General features: G+C 43.8%; 1 protein-coding gene across 1 annotated transcript in view; it reads right to left on the reverse strand.

The window, feature by feature from the left end:
• Positions 1-366: 366 nt before the first annotated feature.
• The window catches only part of LOC133561136 (voltage-dependent calcium channel gamma-2 subunit-like), a 92,433-nt gene continuing 71,214 nt past the window's right edge, over positions 367-21,585 (reverse strand). Inside the window, exons 3-4 of the mRNA XM_061914390.1 lie at positions 12,265-12,405; positions 367-2,036 (exon numbers count right to left, since the gene is read on the reverse strand). Of these exons, the coding sequence (XP_061770374.1) occupies positions 1,513-2,036; positions 12,265-12,405 (665 nt within the window). The 3' untranslated portion in view covers positions 367-1,512. The remainder of the gene's footprint in view (positions 2,037-12,264; positions 12,406-21,585) is intronic.

The following is a 21,585-nucleotide window of genomic DNA, read 5'->3' on the forward strand; positions in this document are numbered from 1 at the left end:
TCTGTCCTTTCTAATCCATTTTCTACTGGTTGTTACTCTCGGTGTCTCCTAGCCGCTCAGGCAAATCATATTGTTTAAAAATGCATTTTCCCATTAGTAATGTGACATCATTGCGCTCGGAATATATATATATATATATATATATATATATATATATATATATATATATATATATATATATATATATATATATATATATATAGATACATATATATATATATATATATATGTATCTATATATATACATGTATGTATGTATATATAATATTTACATATATATATATATATATATATATATATATATATATATATATATATATATATATATATATAGCGGAAAACACGTTAGGTCAGGAAAAAAAACACAGAGGCTATTTCATCCCTACAAGCCTGTTTTGCAGGTTTCCCTGCTCTTCAGGGGATTTTTTTTTTATATTCTATCATAAAATCCCCTTTTTCGCAGGTTTCCCTGCTCTTCAGAGGATTTTATTATACATGCATCTATTTTCTACCGCTTATCCCTTTCTGGAGCCTATGTTATTATAAAATCCCCTGAAGAGCAGGGAAACCCGTGAAACAGGCTTGTAGGGATGAAATAGCCTGTGTTATTTCCCGACCTGATATATATTTTACAGCCCGGCCCCCGGCTAGATTTTTTTTAACCCGATGTCAAAAAGTTTGGGGACCCCTGATGTAAACAAACAGCTTGGGTCTTAAGAGGTTAAGGCAATACTCCAAATATTGTTGTCTGGGGAGTTTCTCGGGAAAATCGGGAGGGTTGGCAAGTATAATTTCCGATATTACATTTTAAAGCATTTATCGGCCGATGTTATCGGACATCTCTGTTACGAACCATTAGCCCGATCCTCGACACTTGTCCGGGTTTAGTATCCGTGACGACTTTCTATCTCTTAAAGCTACTTTGATGTATTTTCCCCTCGGTCTTTGCGCCGGCCTAGTCGTGGTGTATGAACAGGTATACTCATATGTTTATATAGAATCAATACATAGTTGCTTTCTTTTTTTTCTTCTCGTTTTTTTGTCTTTTTTTTTTTTTTTTTTTACTTGTTTGCGGCCGGAAAGTGCTCCCTGCTATGACTCTTTAACGCCGCGATGCTTCACAGTATTTATGTAAAGGATAGAAGAAAAGTAAGGGAAGATACGGCAACGGAAAGAGACGAAAAGGGGCGGGGTCTTGGGAGGCCGAGGAAGAGTAAAAAATATAAAGTTGATTGTTTTTGATTGGACGGTGGGAGTGGGGGTGGGGGAGTGGGGGGGTAAGACCAACCCGGCCCGGCGCTCCACAGACCACCTCTACAGGACCCCCTGACTCTTTCCGAATTGTTAAATAAAGCTAGATGGCAAAATCATGCATTTTTTTTGTCCCCCCTTTTGAAAAAGAAGCTCCCCATTTCGCCTTCGAGCCCTCAAGATACGAACCGTCCGTCCCCCCCTCCTCAAAGTCCCCGCTCGGACCACCTCATTTTTCAAGCGTCTCAGGTTTGGTCAGTTTCATACGGGCGTGGTGCGGCGGTTGGCGGCGTTGCCCGAGTCCTTCAGGTCCTTCTGGATGCAGTTGTGGACCTGCAGGAAGTTGTGGTCCCTCTCTGTGGAGTTATAGGTGGCGGTGGGCGTGCCCGTTTGGCCTTTGGGGAGCGTGTACATGGAGAGCTCCGTGGAGGGCAGGGTCCCGAAGGCCTTCAGGCCCACCGGCGAGGCCTCGCGGGAGTGCGAGGGGTCGGTGGAGCGGGAGGAGGAGCGCGAGCGGCGGCGGTAGCGGTAGCGGTAGCTGGGGATGCGCGTGATGGCCGAGCCTTGGAGGTAGTCGGCCGCCCGGACCCCCACGCGCAGCTCCCGGTGGCGGTCGATGAACATGTGCACGGCCAGCACGCCCACCATTTCGGCCATGATGAAGGAGAGGGCGCCGAAGTAGAAGGACCAGCCGTAGGAGTAGCTGTTCTTCTTGGAGTCGCTCTTGGAAGGGTCCCCGGCGTTGGCGGATATGTAGACGATGATGCCGATGATGTTGCTCAAGCCTGTGACGGGGCGGAACAAAACCATATAAAGGTTAGATGAAGAAACGGGCCAAAGATCACCCTGAGTTCCGCACTATAAGTTGCTACTTTTTTCCCCCCTACGCTTTAAACCCGCGGCTTAAAAAAGCAGTGCGGGGAATTCGTGGATTTTTCTTCTGCGGCGGCCCCAATGTTTTGTGTTCAATAGTTTTGCACTAACATAATAGTGAGAGTCCAGTCCATAGTGGATCCAACATTATATTGTGAAAGTCCAGTCTAAAATGGATTTAACATAACAGTGAGAGTTCAGTCCATAGTGGATCCAACATAATATTGTGAAAGTCTAGTCCAAAGTGGATTTAACATAATAGTGAGAGTTCAGTCCATAGTGGATCTAACATAATAGTGGGAGTCCAGTCCATAGTGGATCTCGCATAATAGTGAATGTCCAGTCCATAGTGGATCTAACATAATTGTGGGAGTGCAGTCCATAGTGGATCCAACATAATAGTCAGAGTCCAGTTCATAGTGGATCTTACATAATAGTGAGATTCCAGTCCATAGTGGATCTAACATAATAGTGGGAGTCCAGTCCATAGTGGATCTAACATAATATTGTGAAAGTCTAGTCCAAAGTGGATTTAACATAATAGTGAGAGTTCAGTCCATAATGGATCTAACATAATAGTGAGAGTCCAGTCCATAGTGGATCCAACATAATAGTGGGAGTCCAATCCATAGTGGATCTAACATAATAGTGAGAGTCCAGTCCATAGTGGATTTCGCATAATATTGTGAGAGCCCAGTCCATAGTGGATCTAACATAATTGTGAGAGTCCAGTCCATAGTAGATTTTGCATAATATTGTGAGATTCCAGTCCATAGTGGAGCTAACATAATAGTCAGAGTCCAGTCCATAATGACTCTAACATGATAGCGAGATTCCAGTCCATAGTGGACCCAACATAATAGTGACAGTCCAGTCCACAGTGGATCTAACATAATAGTGAGAGTCCAGTCCATAGTGGATCTAACATAATAGTGAGAGTCCAGTCCATAGTGGATTTCGCATAATATTGTGGGAGCCCAGTCCATAGTGGATCTAACATAATTGTGAGAGTCCAGTCCATAGTAGATTTTGCATAATATTGTGAGATTCCAGTCCATAGTGGACCCAACATGATAGTGAGAGTCCAGTCCACAGTGGATCTCGCATAATAGTGAGAGTCCAGTCCATACTGGGGCTTAACATAATAGTGAGAGTTCAGTCCATAGTGGATCTCACATAATAGTGAGAGTGCAGTCCATAGTGGATCTAACATAATAGTCAGAGTCCAGTCCATAGTGGATCTAACATAATAGTGAGAGTCCAGTCCATAATGGGGCTTTATAGCGCTTTTCTACCTGCGGATTGAACCCAGAACCCTCAGGTTGCTGGCACGGTCACTCTCCCGACCGCACCACTCCATCCCGACAGTATCGGTATACCGTGCAACCCCATTATACTTGTACTACCCGGTGGCCTAGCGGTTAGACTGTCCGCCCTGAGATCGGTAGGTTGTGACTTCAAACCCCGGCCGAGTCAAACCAAAGACTATGAAAATGGGACCCGTTACCTCCCTGCTTGGCATTCAGCATCAAGGGTTGGAACTGGGGGTTAAATCATGTGTGTGTGTGTGTGTGTGTGTGTGTGTGCGTGCGTGCGTGCGTGCGTGTGTGTGTGTGAGACAACCATTGGTGGAAATAAGTCACAGTACCCTTGGAAAAGATCACCCGGACTCTGAAGTTGTTACTTTTTCCCTCCGCTCTGAAACCTGCGGCTTATAAAGCGGTACAGCGAATTCATGGATTTTTTTTTTCGCGGACGGCTGCAATTTTTTTTTGTTTAATAGTTTTGAATGAATGAATGAATGTTAGAATAATTTTGTATATATTATCACACAACTTTCATGCTCAAGGTCGTTGCTATAATTATTGTCAATTGTGCAGAAGTGGCAATTTTCTTTGTCCGTGCAAAGATGGCAGTCCAAACAATTGCAAGCCAGTCTGGTATCAGTAACACCGCCGTTGTAGTTCAGAGTCCACGCTTCAGACCTGGGCCGCTTCAGACCGGGAAATGGCACAGGCTGAGAGAGCGACGGCAAATCAAAGTTGGCGGGAAGGCAAACGTTTCCTGCCTTCTGTTGCTGTGGCTGCTTTGGTAGCGGGCTGATCAAGGAGGTCTGGGTTCTGAGGTCTGCCTCACTCTCTGCTCCGCTGACCATATTTCCAACAGCACTTTCCCCCTCTCTCTGTCTTTCAGCTTCTCCCAGGATGACGTCTCCCTCAGCGGGGTTCAAACTGGAGCAGACGGGGGTTTTTTAATCCCCCCTCCCCCCCCGCCTGACTTTTATCATTGAATAGCATTTGAACCTCTCCACCATAGAGAAGAATCTAACCGACTATCCTTGAACGCAGCATCTGAACTTCTCCATCATAGAGCAGAATCTAACCGATTATCCTTGAACGCAGCATTTGAACCTCTCTACCATAGAGCAGAATCTAACCGACTATCCTTGAACGCAGCATTCAAACCTCTCCACCATAGAGCAGAATCTAACCGACTATCCTTGAACGCGGCATTTGAACCTCTCCCCTATAGAGCAGAGTAATACAGACTATCCTCGATCTCCACCATATAGCAGAATATAACCGACTCCTCGAACGCAGCATTCGAAACTCGCCACCATAGAGCAGAATCTAACCGACTATCCTTGAACGCAGCATCTGAACTTCTCCACCATAGAGCAGAATCTAACCGACTATCCTTGAACACAGCATCTGAACCTCTCCATCATAGAGCAGAATCTAACCGACTATCCTTGAACGCAGCATTTGAACCTCTCCACCATGTAGCAGAATCTAACCGACTATCCTTGAACGCAGCATTTGAACCTCTCCAACATATAGCAGAATATTACAGACTATCCTCGAACGCAGCATTTGTACCTCTCCAACATAGAACAGATTATTACAGACTATCCTCAAACGTAACATTTGAACCTCTCCACCATATAGCAAAATATAATAGACTATCCTCAAATACAGCATTCGAAACTCTCCACTATAGAGCAGAATATTACAGACTGTACTTGAACGCAGCATTCGAACCCCTCCACCATAGAGCAGAGTATTACAGACTATCCTCAAACGCAGCATTTGAACTTCTCCACCATATAGCAGAAAATTACAGGATACCCTCGAACGCAACATTTGAACCTCTGCACCATATAGCAGAATATAACAGACTATCCTTGAACGCAGCATTCGAATCACTCCACTATAGAGCAGAATATTACAGACTCTCCTCGAACGCAGCATTCAAACCTCTCCACTATAGAGCAGAATATTACAGACTATCCTTGAACGCAGCATTTGAACCTCTCCACCATTGAGCAGAGTATTACAGACTATCCTCAAACGCAGCATTTGAACCTCTCCACCACATAGCAGAAAATTACAGGATACTCTCGAACGCAACATTTGAACCTCTCCACCATATAGCTGAATATAACAGACTATCCTCGAACGCAGCATTCGAATCACTCCACTATAGAGCAGAATATTACAGACTCTCCTCGAACGCAGCATTCAAACCTCTCCACTATAGAGCAGAATATTACAGACTATCCTTGAACACAGCATTCGAACCTCTCCACCACAGAGCAGAGTATTACAGACTATCCTCGAACGCAGCATTTGAACCTCTCCACCATATAGCTGAAAATTACAGGATACCCTCGAACGCAACATTTGAACCTCTCCACCATATAGCAGAATATAACAGACTATCCTTGAACGCAGCATATAGCGGAATATTACCAGATACCCTCGAATGCAACATTTGAACCTCTCCACCATAGAGCAGAATATTACAGACTATCCTCGAACGCAGCATTTGAACCTCTCCACTATAGAGCAGACTATTACAGACTCTCCTCGGACGCAGCATTCAAACCACTCGACCATAGAGCAGAATATTACAGACTATCCTCGAACGCAGCATTCGAGCCTCGCCGCTATATAGCAGAATATAACCGACTATCCTTAAACGCAGCATTTGAACCTCTCCACTATAGAGCAGTGTATTACAGACTATCCTCGATTGCAACATTTTAATCTCTCCACCATTCATCAAAATATAACCGACTAACCTCGAATGCAGCATTCAAACCTCTCCACCATAGAGCAGACAATTACAGACTATCCTTGAACACAGCATTCGAACCTCTCCACTATAGAGCAGAATATTACAGACTATCCTCGAACGCAGCATTCAAACCTCTCCACCATAGAGCAGAATATTACAGACTATCCTTGAACGCAGCATTCAAACCTTTCCACCATGGAGCAGAGTATTACAGACTATCCTTGAATGCAGCCTTTGAACCCCTCCACTATAGAGCAGAATATTACAGACTATCCTCGAACGCAGCATTTGAACCTCTCCACCATATAGCAGAAAATTACAGAATACCCTCGAACGCAAAATTTGAACCTCTCCACCATATAGCAGAATATAACAGATTATCCTTGAACACAGCATATAGCGGAATATTACCGGATACCCTCGAATGCAACATTTGGACCTCTCCACCATATAGCTGAATATTACAGACTATCCTCGAACGCAGCATTCGAATCACTCCACCATATAGCAGAGTATTACAGATATTTTCCTCGAACGCAGCATTTGAACCTCTCCACTATAGAGCAGACTATTACAGACTCTCCTCGAACGCAGCATTCAAACCACTCCACCATAGAGCAGAATATTACAGACTATCTTCGAACGCAGCATTCGAACCTCTCCACTATAGAGCAGAATATTACAGACTATCCTTGAACGCAGCATTCAAACCACTCCATCATAGAGCAGAATATTACAGAGTATCCTTGAACGCAGCATTCAAACCTCTCCACTATAGAGCAGAGTATTACAGACTATCCTCGAACACAAAATTTGAAACTCTCCACTATAGAGCAGAGTATTACAGGCTATCCTCGAACGCAGCATTTGAACCCCTCCACTATAGAGCAGAATATTACAGACTCTCCTTGAACGCAGCATTTGAACCCCTCCACTATAGAGCAGAATATTACAGACTATCCTTGACGCAGCATTCGAACCTCTCCACCATAGAGCAGAGTATTACAGACTATCCTCGAACGCAGCATTTGAACCTCTCCACTATAGAGCAGAGTATTACAGACTATCTTGAATGCAGCATTCGAACCTCTCCACTATAGAGCAGAATATTACAGACTATCCTCGAACGCAGCATTCGAACCTCTCCACTATAGTGCAGAATATTACAGACTATCCTCGAACGCAGCATTTGAACCTCTCCACCACAGAGCAGAGTATTACAGACTATCCTCGAACGCAGCATTTGAACCTCTCCACTATAGAGCAGAATATTACAGACTATCCTCGAACGCAGCATTTGAACCTCTCCACTATAGAGCAGAATATTACGGACTATCCTCGAACGCAGCATTTGAACCCCTACACTATAGAGCAAAGTTTTACAGACTATCCTCGAACGCAGCATTTGAACCTCTCCACTATAGAGCAGAGTATTACAGACTATCCTCGAAAGCAGCATTCTAACCTCTCCACTATAGAGCAGAATATTACGGACTATCCTCGAACGCAGCATTCGAACCACTCCACCATAGAGCAGAATATTACAGACTATCCTCGAACGCAGCATATAGCGGAATATTACCGGATACCCTCGAATGCAACATTTGAACCTCTCCAGCACATAGCTGAATATTACAGACTATCTTCGAACGCAGCATTCGAATCACTCCACCATAGAGCAGAATATTACAGACTATCCTTGAACGCAGCATTTGAACCTCTCCACCATAGAGCAGAGTATTACAGACTATCCTCGAACGCTGCATTCGAACCACTCCACTATAGAGCAGAATATTACAGACTATCCTTGAATGCAGCATTTGAACCTCTCCACCATAGAGCAGAGTATTACAGACTATCCTCGAATGCAGCATTCGAACCACTCCACCATAGAGCAGAATATTTCAGACTATCCTCGAACGCAGCATTCGAACCACTCCACCATAGAGCAGAATATTACAGACTATCCTCGAACGCAGCATTCGAACCTCTCCACTATAGAGCAGAGTATTACAGACTATCCTCGAACGCAGCATTCGAACCACTCCACCATAGAGCAGAATATTACAGACTATCATCCGCTGTCAAGTCCTCTCCCGTCCTCCTCTCTCGACTGTCAGCGCCATGTGTGGCCAGAAATAGACGCACGGGACCTACGCCGATAAAGAACGGCGAGTAACGCGGCTAAACGGGGAAAAGCAAAAGCCGGGGTGGAGCGCCAGGACGACGATTGAAATGTATCCTTGCAAAAAAAAAAAAAAAAAAAAGAGGATCGGGGACACCTTATTTTTAGCGTGTAATCCCGGCGGCCTTCTCTTAGCCTAGCAACAGGGCGAGCGAGGCAGACATTGAGGGCGAGGGAGAGAGAGAGAGAGAGAGAGCATGACTTGGAGGGGTTAGAGTGATCTAGCTACTGAAGCCCACTGGGCCGTGGCCTAGAACCAGACCGGCAAAAGCTGCGGCATGGCAGCCTCGGTCTTACAGACTTCACTCTCTGCGATGAGCACTACCTGATGGTCCGGGTGTTGTTGACTTTCCGTCAACAAGGACATTTCTGACCTTTTTACTCGCACTCGTCTATGTATTTTATGTCCAAGTGATCATGGGATTAGCTCTGGTTGGGTTGGTCTTTAGGACCAATCACAAAACCAATGTTATCGCAGGACAGACACTCTTGCCACAAGGCCACTGAGTAGGTCATTGTGGTCATTGGATCAGGATATTACCGACTATCCTTGAACGCAGCATTTAAAGCTCTCCACCATAGAGCAGAATATTACCGACTATCCTCGAACGCAGCATTTGAACCTCCCCACTATAGAGCAGAATATCACAGACTATCCTCAAACGCAGCATTTGAACCTCTCCAATATAGAGTAGGATACAACCGACTATCCTCGAAGGCATCATTCGAACCTCTCCACTATAGAGCAGAATATAACCGACTATCCTTGAACGCAGCAGTCGAACCTCTCCACTATAGAGCAGAATATTACCGACTATCCTCGAACACAGCATTTGAACCTCTCCGCTATAGAGCAGAATATTACCGACCATCCTCGAATGCAGCATTTGAACCTCTCCACTATAGAGCAGAATATTACCGACTATCCTCGAACGCAGCATTTGAACCTCTCCACTATAGAGCAGAATATCACAGACTATCCTCAAACGCAGCATTTGAACCTCTCCAATATAGAGTAGGATATAACCGACTATCCTCGAAGGCATCATTCGAACCTCTCCACTATAGAGCAGAATATAACCGACTATCCTTGAACGCAGCAGTCGAACCTCTCCGCTATAGAGCAGAATATTACCGACTATCCTCGAATGCAGCATTTGAACCTCTCCACTATAGAGCAGAATATAACTGACTATCCTTGAACGCAGCATTTGAACCTCTCCAATATAGTGCAGAATATAACCGACTATCCTCGAAGGCATCATTCGAACCTCTCCAATATAGAGCAGGATATAACCGACTATCCTCGAACGCAGCATTTGAACCTCTCCACTATAGAGCAGAATATTACCGACTATTCTTGAACGCAGCATTTGAACCTCTCCACTATAGAGCAGAATATTACAGACTATCCTTGAACGCAGCATTTGAACCTCTCCATCATAGAGCAGAATATTACCGACTATCCTCGAACGCAGCATTTGAACCTCTCCAATATAGAGCAGAATATAACCGACTATCCTCAAAGGCATCATTCGAACCTCTCCACTATAGAGCAGATTATAACCGACTATCCTTGAACGCAGCATTCGAACCTCTCCACTATAGAGCAGAATATTACCGACTATCCTCGAATGCAGCATTTGAACCTCTCCACTATAGAGCCGAATATAACCGGCTATCCTTGAACGCAGCATTTGAACCTCTCCACTATAGAGCTGAATATCACTGACTACCCTTGAATGCAACATTTGAACCTTTCCACCATATAGCAGTATATTACCGACTATCCTCGAACGCAACATTTGAACCTCTCCACCATAGAGCAGAATATTACCGACTATCCTCGAATGCAGCATTTGAACCTCTCCACTATAGAGCAGAATATCACCGACTATCCTCGAACGCAGCATTTGAACCTCTCCACTACAGAGCAGAATTTTACAGACTATCCTCGAACGCAGCATTCGAACCTCTCCACTATAGGGCAGAATATTACAGACTATCCTCGAACGCAGCATTTGAACCTCTCCACTATAGAGCAGAATATTACCAACTATCCTCATACGCAGCATTTGAACCTTTCCACTATAGAGCAGAATATTACAGACTATCCTCCAACGCACCATTCGAACCTCTCCACCATAGGGCAGAATATTACAGACTATCCTCGAACGCAGCATTTGAACCTCTCTACTATGCAGCAGAATATTACCGACTATCATCGAATGCAGCATTTGAACCTCTCCACTATAGAGCAGAATATTACAGACTATCCTCGAACGCAGCATTTGAACCTTTCCACTAAAGAGCAGAATATTACAGACTATCCTCGAACGCAGCATTCGAACCTCTCCATTATAGAGCAGAATATTACAGACTATCCTTGAAGGCATCATTCGAACCTTTCCACTACAGAGCAGAATATTACACACTATCCTCGAACGCAGCATTCGAACCTCTCCACTACAGAGCAGAATATTACAGACTATCCTCGAACGCAGCATTCGAAACTCTCCACTATAGAGCAGAACATTACCGACTATCCTCAAACGCAGCATTTGAACCTCTCCACCATATAGCAGAATATTACAGACTATCCTCAAACGCAGCATTCGAAACTCTCCACTATAGAGCAGAACATTACCGACTATCCTCGAACGCAGCATTTGAACCGCTCCACTATAGAGCAGAATATTACCGACTATCATCGAACGCAGCATTCAAACCTCTCCACTATAGAGCAGAATATTACCGATTATCCTCGAATGCAGCCTTTGAACCTCTCCACTATAGAGCAGAATATAACCGACAATCCTCGAACGCAGCATTTGAACCTCTCCACTATAGAGCAGAATATTACCGACTATCATCGAACGCAGCATTCGAACCTCTCCACTACAGAGCAGAATATTACACACTATCCTCAAACGCAGCATTCGAAACTCTCCAATATAGAGCAGAATATTACAGACTATCCTCGAACGCAGTATTTGAACCTCTCCACTACAGAGCAGAATATTACAGACTATCCTCGAACACAACTTTTGAACCTGTCCACTATAGAGCAGAATATCACCGGCTACCCTCAAATGCAACATTTGAACGTTCCCACCATGGCGAGGCGTTATCGAGACTCGGTCGTGTCCGGTGTTTTCCCTTTTCTTTTATTTCTCTCCACCACTACCTCCTCCTCCTCCTCCTCGCTCAATGTTTGAGCTGTATCTAAACACGGAGGAGCAGCACAGCCTGTTCTCACAGGAAGTGACCACAAACCTCACTACGCCCACAATGAGAGTCGGGATGATTGTTCGCACAAATCCTCTGATTCACAAACATCGCTGTGAAGGACGAGGTAGATTTCTGTCGAAGACATCATCGAGCCTCCTCGTAAAGGACGCCTAGTTCAGGTAGTTCAGCCAAACCAAAAATAAACAAAAGGTGAGTGTCCCCAAGAAAAGCCATTAAAGCTTAGGGAAGGCTAATGCAGGATGAAACTAAAACTGAACCGGCAACAAAGTAACCAAAAACAGAATGCTGGACGACAGCAAAAACTTTTTGGCACAGTGGTTGAAAAACACTGCGCTAGACCACCAGGGAGGTAGACATGGTACACCCTGGACAAGTCGCTACCTCATCGCAGAATCTTAAACGTGTTGCCGGTGAAACATGATTTAATATATGGGAGAAAAAACAAAAAACAAAACCCTAGTGCAGGTGGGCGTGCACAAGAAGCATGGGACTTCAAAACCAGGCGTAAAGTTACTGCGTAAACACACCAAAACAGACGTAGAACTACAAAATAAGAGAACCGGACGGGAACTGGAACACGAGACTAGACTATGCGAGACTGAAGAACGGGTTAGGGACGGTACCTGCGGAGACGAAGAGGATGCCGGCGCTGAGGATGATGTTGTGGCGGGACTTGTAGAACTCGCTGGCCGCGATGCAGAGCCCCGCCATGAAGAGCAGGATCACGCTGAGGATTGGGAAGATACTGGAGGCCCTCACCGCACCTGCACACACACACACACACACACACAAACTACACTCGTTAGCGCCAATAGTTTCACCGATGATGTCATCAGTGACCACACTTGTACTCTGGTCATTCTCAGGTTTTTTTGCATTTTGCAAGAAGTCATGATTTTTGGTAAACACAATTTATTCTGCAACGTGCAAACTATTGCAGAAAACTGTCCCAGTCACACCTCTAAACCTGGGGGTCGGCAACCCAAAATAGTTGAAAGAGCTATATCGGACCAAAAATATAAAAAAGTAATCCGTCTGGAGCCTTTAAAGACTTGAAAGTGTTATAATGATGGCAACACATGATGTATTAGCCTACTATCAAAATGACTGTGTCGCAGGCTGACGCGAATCTTCGTTGAAAAAAAATGTAAATGTAAATGTGGAAGTCTCTATGTGCGGGTTCCCCCGGGGACCGTCAGAATCCTCTCTCCCCCTTACAGCCTCGGACGCTGCTGATAAAAGAGACAGGTGATTAGATAACCAGTCCCAGCTGGGTAATCTACTCACCTATCCGCTGGGCCATACACACTCCCTTCCAGCAGGAGGCGTGCCGCCCACGCCCCCCTCCACAGTCATATTTATCCTACACATCTTTACAACATTAGAAAACTTCTCAGAGGGTAAAGTGAAGAGTTATATTTATATAGCGCTTTTCTCCAGTGACTCATAGCGCTTTACATAGTGAAACCCAGTATCTAAGTTACATTTTTAAACCAGTGTGGGTGGCACTGGGAGCAGGTGGGTAAATTGTCTTGCCCAAGGACACAACGGCAGTGACTAGGATGGCAGAAGCAGGGATCGAACCTGGAACCCTCAAGTTGCTAGCACGGCCACTCTACCAACTGAGCTATGCCGCCCCAGGGTGAGATAACTCCTGGAAATGACCGTCTTAAAATGTCCAAAAGGTATAGATGTGTGTGTCCGAGTTAAAGGAAACGGCAGGCCGTCTTCTTCTAATGGATTTATTACAATGTTTGCTGTGGTCTGGAACAACATGACGCATCAACAACTATCAGAAATGCAGCCGATATGACATACAGATAGTGTGTCATGAAACATGGAAACATAAACTAAATACACAGAGGACATAAGCCAAGCAAATTAAATGAGCTCAAACATACCGAGTGGTTAGAGTGTCCGCCCTGAGATCGGTAGGTTGGGAGTTCAAACCCCGGCCGAGTCGTACCAAGGACTATAAAAATGGGAACCATTACCTCCCTGCTTGGCACTCAGCATCAAGGGTTTGAATTGGGGGTTAAATCAACAAAAATGACTCCCGGGCGTGGCCACCGCTGCTGCTCACTGCTCCCCTCACCTCTCAGGGGGGGAATCCAGGGTGATGGGTCAAATGCAGAGAATAATTTTGACACACCTTGCGTATTTGTGACAATTATTGGTACTTTAACTTTAATGATGATGTAATGTGTACATGCAGCTAGCCTAAATAGCATGTTAGCATCGATTAGCTTGCAGTGACCAACTATGCCGGATTAGCACTCCATCACAAGTCAACCGCATCAACGAAGCTCCCCTTTGTGCACTCATGCACAGCATAAAACGTTTGGTGGACAAAATGAGACAAAGGAGGAGTGGCATAAAACACGTCATTCTGTGGCGGCGTCGGAGAAAGTCGTCAGGTTCACACACTGACGACATCTATTAAACAAGACGAGAAGCAAGCAGTCAAACAGAGACCGAATTGAATTCGGCTCAATGAGGAGAAACACGTACACGAGACAAAGGATTTGTGGCATAAAACACGTCATTCTGTGGCAGCGTCGGAGAAAGTCGTCAGGTTCACACACTGACGACATCTATTAAACAAGACGAGAAGCAAGCAGTCGAACAGAGACAGAAATGAATTCTGCTCAATGAGGAGAAACACGTACACGAGACAAAGGAGTTATGGCATAAAACACGTCATTCTGTGGCAGCGTCGGAGAAAGTCGTCAGGTTCACACACTGACGACATCTATTAAACAAGACGAGAAGCAAGCAGTCAAACAGAGACAGAATTGAATTCGGCTCAATGAGGAGAAACACGTACACGAGACAAAAGAGTTGTGGCATAAAACACCTCATTCTGTAGCGGCCTCGGAGAAAGTCGTCAGGTTCCCATACTGACGACATCTATTAAACAAGACGAGAAGCAAGCAGTCGAACAGAGACAGAACTGAATTCGGCTCAAAGAGGAGAAACACGTACACGAGACAAAGGAGTTGTGGCATAAAACACGTCATTCTGTGGCGGCGTCGGAGAAAGTCGTCAGGTTCACACACTGACGACATCTATTAAACAAGACGAGAAGTGAGCAGTCAAACGGAGACCGAATTGAATTTGGCTCAATGAGGAGAAACACGTACACGAGACAAAGGAGTTGTGGCATAAAACACGTCATTCTGTGGCGGCGTCGGAGAAAGTCGTCAGGTTCCCACACTGACGACATCTATTAAACAAGACGAGAAGCAAGCAGTCAAACGGAGACAGAATTGAATTCGGCTCAATGAGGAGAAACGTTTACACCTCTGCTCTTGTACGCCTCCTGTTTTATTCGGACTTTCCCTGATGACATTGCAAAAGCTGTTTCTAAAGGAGTGGGGGTCGTAAACTGCCATCGCTTTTGATTACAAAACAGTTCAAAGAAAAGGTCGTAAAACAGTCCCCAAAAAAGAGTCTGGTCCTGCTTCCTCTCCGCTTTGTAGTTCTTGGGTCAAGACACCATCCATCCATCCATACATGCATACAGCACTGACACTCAACAACAACAACAACACATCATTTGCAGACTATAATTACTGGTTTGCAAAAAAATGTTTTTAACCCATCCATCCGTCCATTTTCTACCGCTTGTCCCTTTTGGGGTCGCTGGAGCCTATCTCAGCTGCATTCGGGCAGTAGGCGGGGTACACCCTGGACAAGTCGCCACCTCATCGCATGTCTCAAGACAACATCTTTCTGTGGATTGCAATACATGAAAGAAACAGAACCCTCATGTCGCTCCCCATCCTACACGGTGGAGTTTCACAAAGACCGCTTTTGTCTTCTCGCCGGGAACCCATGGCAACACAAAGTTGTGAAGTGAATTATATTTATATAGCGCTTTTTCTCTAGTGACTCAAAGCGCTTTACATAGTGAAACCCAATATCTAAGTTACATTTAAACCAGTGTGGGTGGCACTGGGAGCAGGTGGGTAAAGTGTCTTGCCCAAGGACACAACAGCAGTGACTAGGATGGCGGAAGCGGGAATCGAACCTGCAACCCTCAAGTTGCTGGCACGGCCACTCTACCAACCGAGCTAAACCGGTTCGTTGTGTGATAACTTGGATAGAAATATCCCTGACAAAAAGTTGGACACGTCAACAAACTGTTGAGTCGCAGTCCACAGCAACGGTGAGTTCAAGGGCCGCTGAAATTAGTAGGACAAAGCGGCGCTCGACAAATACTGTCATCAGCGAAGCATAAACACAAACATATTAAACACTGGGCTTTCTAGCAATTAGGAAGGTTTGTGTCATGTTTGTCGTATTACAACAAAAAATATTATTTTTCACCCAGGGCGGCGCTCAAGAGCCGCATGTGGCTCTAGGGCCGTGGGTTGCTCCCCCCCCCCGGCGTTGACATGTTGTCTTCTGCAGTCTGAAACGCAAACTACGTTTACGTAACTTCCTTACCGCGTCGCTCTGATTGGTTCTCTTCCCAACTCCTCCCGCCTCCTCCTAACGAAATGAGTTCCGGTTGGATCTCGTCTCTGGCAGACATTTTCCTCTCGTTTTTATTCATCGACGAATACGTCAATACACCTCGTCGTCGTCTTAGTCCACGTCATCCATCCATTTTCTACCGCTTATTCCCTTTTGGGGTCGCAGGGGGCGCTGGTGCCTATCTCAGCTACAGTCGGGCGGAAGGCGGGGTACACCCTGGACAAGTCGCCACTTCATCACAGGGCCAACACAGATAGACAGACAACATTCACACTCACATTCACACACTAGGGCCAATTTAGTGTTGCCAACGTCAATTATTTTTTATTTAGTTATTGTCTCGTTTTAGTCAGTTGACGATAACTGGGACGGAAATTTTTCGTCAACAAAATTACCGCTGGTTCCCAATCAGCCTGTTTACCTGTGGAAAGCTCCAAATAAGCGTTTGATGAGCATTCCTCAAGTGTCTCCGTTTTTTGGCCACTTGTGCCAGCTTTTTTTGAAAATGAGCTAATATTTGCAAAAAAACACAAAGTTTACCAGTTCGAATGTTAAAGGGGAACATTATCACAATTTCAAAAGGGTTAAAAACAATAAAAATCCGTTCCCAGTGGCTTGTTGTATTTTTCGAAGTTGTTTTTCAAAATTTTACACCTCCCGGAATATCCCGAAAAACTGCTTCAAAGTGCCTGATTTGCAACATCGCTATATCCACCCGTCACATTTCCCTGTGACGTCACACAGGGCTGCCAATACAAACAACATGGCGGTTACCACAGCAAGATATAGCGACATTAGCTCGGATTCAGACTCGAATTTCAGCGGCTTAAGCGATTCAACAGATTACGCATGTATTGAAACAGACGGTCGGAGTATGGAGGCAGATAGCGAAAATGAAATTGAAGAAGAAATTGAAGCTATTGGGTGAATAGCTATTGACGCTATTCGGCCGTAGCGTGGGTGTACCTAATGAAGTGGCCCATAGCATGGCTGCCTTATTAGCATCGCCGGTAAAATGTGCGGACCAAACGATCAGGACTTTCCCATCTTGTGACACTGGAGCAACTTAAATCCGTCGATTGGTAAGTGTTTGTTTCGCATCGAATGTGGGTATCTAGTTTCAAATGTACATACAGCTAGCGTAAATTGCATGTTAGCATCGATTAGCGTAGCATGTTAGCATCGATTAGCTGGCAGTCATGCCGTGACCAAATATGTCTGATTAGCACATAAGTCAACAACATCAACAAAACTCACCTTTGTGATTTCGTTGACTTAATCATTGCAAATGCATCTGCAGGTTATCCATACATCTCTGTGCCATGTCTGTCTTAGCATCGCCGGTCAAATGTGAAGACACTGGTACATTCAATGGGGGTCTGGCGGCAGATTTCTTGCCAGTGGTGCAACTTGAATCCCTCCCTGTTAGTGTTGTTACACCCTCCGACAACACACCCACGAGGCATGATGTCTCCAAGGTTCCAAAAAAATAGTCGAAAAAAACGGAAAATAACAGAGCTGAGACCCGGTGTTTGTAATGTGAAAATGAAAATGGCGGGTGTGTTACCTCGGTGACGTCACGTTCCGACGTCATCGCTAAAAGACCGATAAACAGAAAAGCGTTTAATTCGCCAAAATTCACCCATTTAGAGTTCGGAAATCGGTTAAAAAAATAGATGGTCTTTTTTCTGCACCATCAAGGTATATATTGATGCTTACAAGAAATCTGCGTTCAAAAGACTCCGGCTTGTTAGTGATTCCTAGAGCCCAAAAAAAGTCTGCGGGCTATAGAGCGTTTTCCGTTCGGGCTCCAGTACTCTGGAATGCCCTCGCGGTAACAGTTCGAGATGCTACCTCAGTAGAAGCATTTAAGTCTCACCTTAAAACTCATCTGTATACTCTAACCTTTAAATAGACCTCCTTTTTAGACCAGTTGATCTGCCGCTTCTTTTCTTCTTTCTCCTATGTCCCCCCCTCCCTTGTGGAGGGGGTCCGGTCCGATGACCATGGATGAAGTACTGGCTGTCCAGAGTCGAGACCCAGGATGGACCGCTCGCCTGTGTATCGGTTGGGGACGTCTCTACGCTGCTGATCCGTCTCCGCTTGGGATGGTTTCCTGTGAACGGGACTCTCGCTGCTGTCTTGGATCCGCTTTGAACTGAACTCTCGCGGCTGTGTTGGAGCCACTATGGATTGAACTTTCACAGTATCATGTTAGACCCGCTCGACATCCATTGCTTTCGGTCCCCTAGAGGGGGGGGTTGCCCACATCTGAGGTCCTCTCCAAGGTTTCTCATAGTCAGCATTGTCACTGGCGTCCAACTGGATGTGAATTCTCCCTGCCCACTGGGTGTGAGTTTTCCTTGCCCTTTTGTGGGTTCTTCCGAGGATGTTGTAGTCGTAATGATTTGTGCAGTCCTTTGAGACATTTGTGATTTGGGGCTATATAAATAAACATTGATTGAGTTATTGTCTCGTTCTAGTCAGAAAAAAAAGGTCGTTAACGATAACTATGACGAAAATTTTTCGTCAACAAAATTACCACTGGTTCCCGATCAGCCTGTTTACCTGTGGAAAGCTCCAAATAAGCGTTTGATGAGCATTCCTCAAGTTTCTCCATTTTTTTTGCCACTTGTGCCAGCTTTTTTGAATATGAGCTAATATTTGCAAAAAATAACAAAGTTTACCTGTTCGAACGTTACGTATCTTGTCTTTGCAGTCTACTTTTTTTGCTAATATTAGACCATTATCAATATCAGACAGCATTAGTGTCTGGTCCAGTGCAGTGTTTATTACTTCTGAACAAAACATACAACCTGAGTCCTCTGCTGCGGACATTTTTTGGACTTTTGCATATATTTTTCCGCCCAAAGCAGCCACTCTTGACAAAAGCAACAGACCGAAAAAAACCGCAGAGGACGCTGGCATGGTTGCCAGGGCGATAGAGCTTTAACAACCAGGGGGCCAAAAACCACCTGTGCTTGAAAATGTCACCGCACTTTGGACACCCATGCAGCGAAGGGAAAAAAAGTATTTTGTCGTCTTTGATAATAATAACAAACTTTATATACATATATATGTATATACGTTAGATCCGTGTTTGATGCCCATTTGGCGGCGAGCTCCGTAGAGACAGTCCTGTTTGACGGCTGCCTGATCATCTAAAGGTGACCTCAGAGTTGGCAGCGTACCAAGCATCAAACACACACACACACACACACACACACACACACACACACACACACACACACACACACACGCCCCCTTCATCCTATTTGTTTTAACCCCATCTCCTCTTCTTTATTGACATGCTGTCGCCGCAAATTGTCTTCAAGGTGGAAGGCTCGTCATAGCACACACACACACACACACACACACACACACACACACACACACACACACACACACACACACACACACACACACACACCACACACACACACACACACACACACACACATTCAAGTATTTCAGACATTCTTGGGACCTCCAAAAAATGCCTACCTCTTTAGAACCAGCCTTTCTAGATATATAAAGATTTGTATATACAACGTTAATAATATATACATACTATGCAAATATAAAAAAGCTTGTTGCGAAAAATGAGTAATAAGGTAAAATTTTGGCAGTGTTATAATAAAAGTCGTAGTTTTACAAGAAAAGGCAAGTCAACATTTTTTCAAGAAAATCTAAACATTTGTGCGATATGATAAAAGTTAGAATTTTACTCAATATCAGTTGCAATTTTACAAGAAAAGCTTAAAGTTTTGGCGATTTTATGAGAAGAGTCGTCATTTTACTCGACAAAGTCACAATTTTATAAGGAGACTTAAACATGTGGGCATTATATTACAGCTGATTGGCACCTGGCCACACCTGGTGTCAATCAGCCCGCTCCTATTTTTACCTGCTTTGTCCTCCAGTTAGTGCTGGATGATATTCGTGCCGGAATTTTACGCGGAAAAATGATTACTAAAGTCATTCTTTTACTCCACAAATGTGACTGTTTTACAAGAACAACACAAAAATTGTCAATATTGTGATAAAAGTCAGAATTTTGTCACCAAATGTCACCATTTTGCATTAAAAAGTAATAATTTATGAGAAAATATTGCAATATTACAGAAGCCAATATGAGAAACTGTTCCCGATTTTAGAAGAAAAAAGTCGACACATTGTGAGAAAAAAGACTGCTTTTAGTATTTTTTTTTTTTTTATGTTTTGTTGGTAATTGTTTTTTAATCCTCATCATTTACTGCAAATTATTACAGTATGTCTCTATATACATATTTATTTAATTTTCTTTATTATTTATCATTCTCTATTAGATGCAATGGTTTTGGTATTGGATCATGATTTATGTCCTAACTTGTTCACACCTCCTCATATGGAAGCTACTTTTCCTTGTAGAGGTCTCAAGAAGGGTAGAAATACAAGAACACACACACACACACACACACACACACACACACATTCTTGTATTTCATACCTTATTGAGACCTCTGAAAAATGCCTACCTCTTTAGAACCACCCGCTATAGATATATAAAGATTTGTATTTACAATGTTAATAATATACACAAACTATGCAAATATAAAACAACTTGTAGTGAAAAATGAGTAAAAAGATAAGATTTTGGCAGTATTATAATAAAAGTCGTAATTTTACAAGAAAAGGCAAGTCAACATTTTTTCTAGAAAAACTGAGCATTCGTGCAATTTTATGATAACAGTTGGAATTTTACTAAATAACAGTCGCAATTTTACAATAAAAGCTTAAAATTTTGGCAATTTTTTAAAAAGAGTCGTAATTTTACAAGACAAAAGTCACAATTTTATAAGGAAACTTAAAAATGTTGGCCATAAATGAACAATTATTGGAATTTTACTCGGCAAAATAATGACTAAAGTCATACCTTTACTCCAAAAATTGGACTGTTTTACAAGAACAACACAAAAATTGGCAATTTTGTGATAAAAGTCTGAATGTCACCAAATGTCACTATTTGTATTTGTCTTTGTTTCCTGTCTTTATTTCCTGTCAGCGCTCTTATTTTGTCCGTTTCCTGTTTTTCTCCCTGGGCGCTGTTTCCTCTCAGTTGCAGCTGATTGGCACCTGGCCACACCTGGTGTCAATCAGCCCGCTCTTATTTTTACCTGCTTTGTCCTCCAGTCAGTGCTGGATTATTGTCGTGCCGGAATTTTACGCGGCAAAATTATGACTAAAGTCATACTTTTACTCCAAAAATGTGACTGTTTTACAAGAACAACACAAAAATTGGCAATTTTGTGATAAAAGTAATAATTTCCATCCATCCATTTTCTACCGCTTATTTTTGTCACCAAATGTCACCATTTTGCATTAAAAAGTAATAATTTATGAGAAAATATTGCAATATTACAGAAGCCAATATGAGAAACTGTTCCCGATTTTATAAGAAAAAAGTCGACACATTGTAAGAA

Source organism: Nerophis ophidion, linkage group LG01, assembly GCF_033978795.1.
Source record: "Nerophis ophidion isolate RoL-2023_Sa linkage group LG01, RoL_Noph_v1.0, whole genome shotgun sequence".
Classification (NCBI taxonomy): domain Eukaryota; kingdom Metazoa; phylum Chordata; class Actinopteri; order Syngnathiformes; family Syngnathidae; genus Nerophis; species Nerophis ophidion.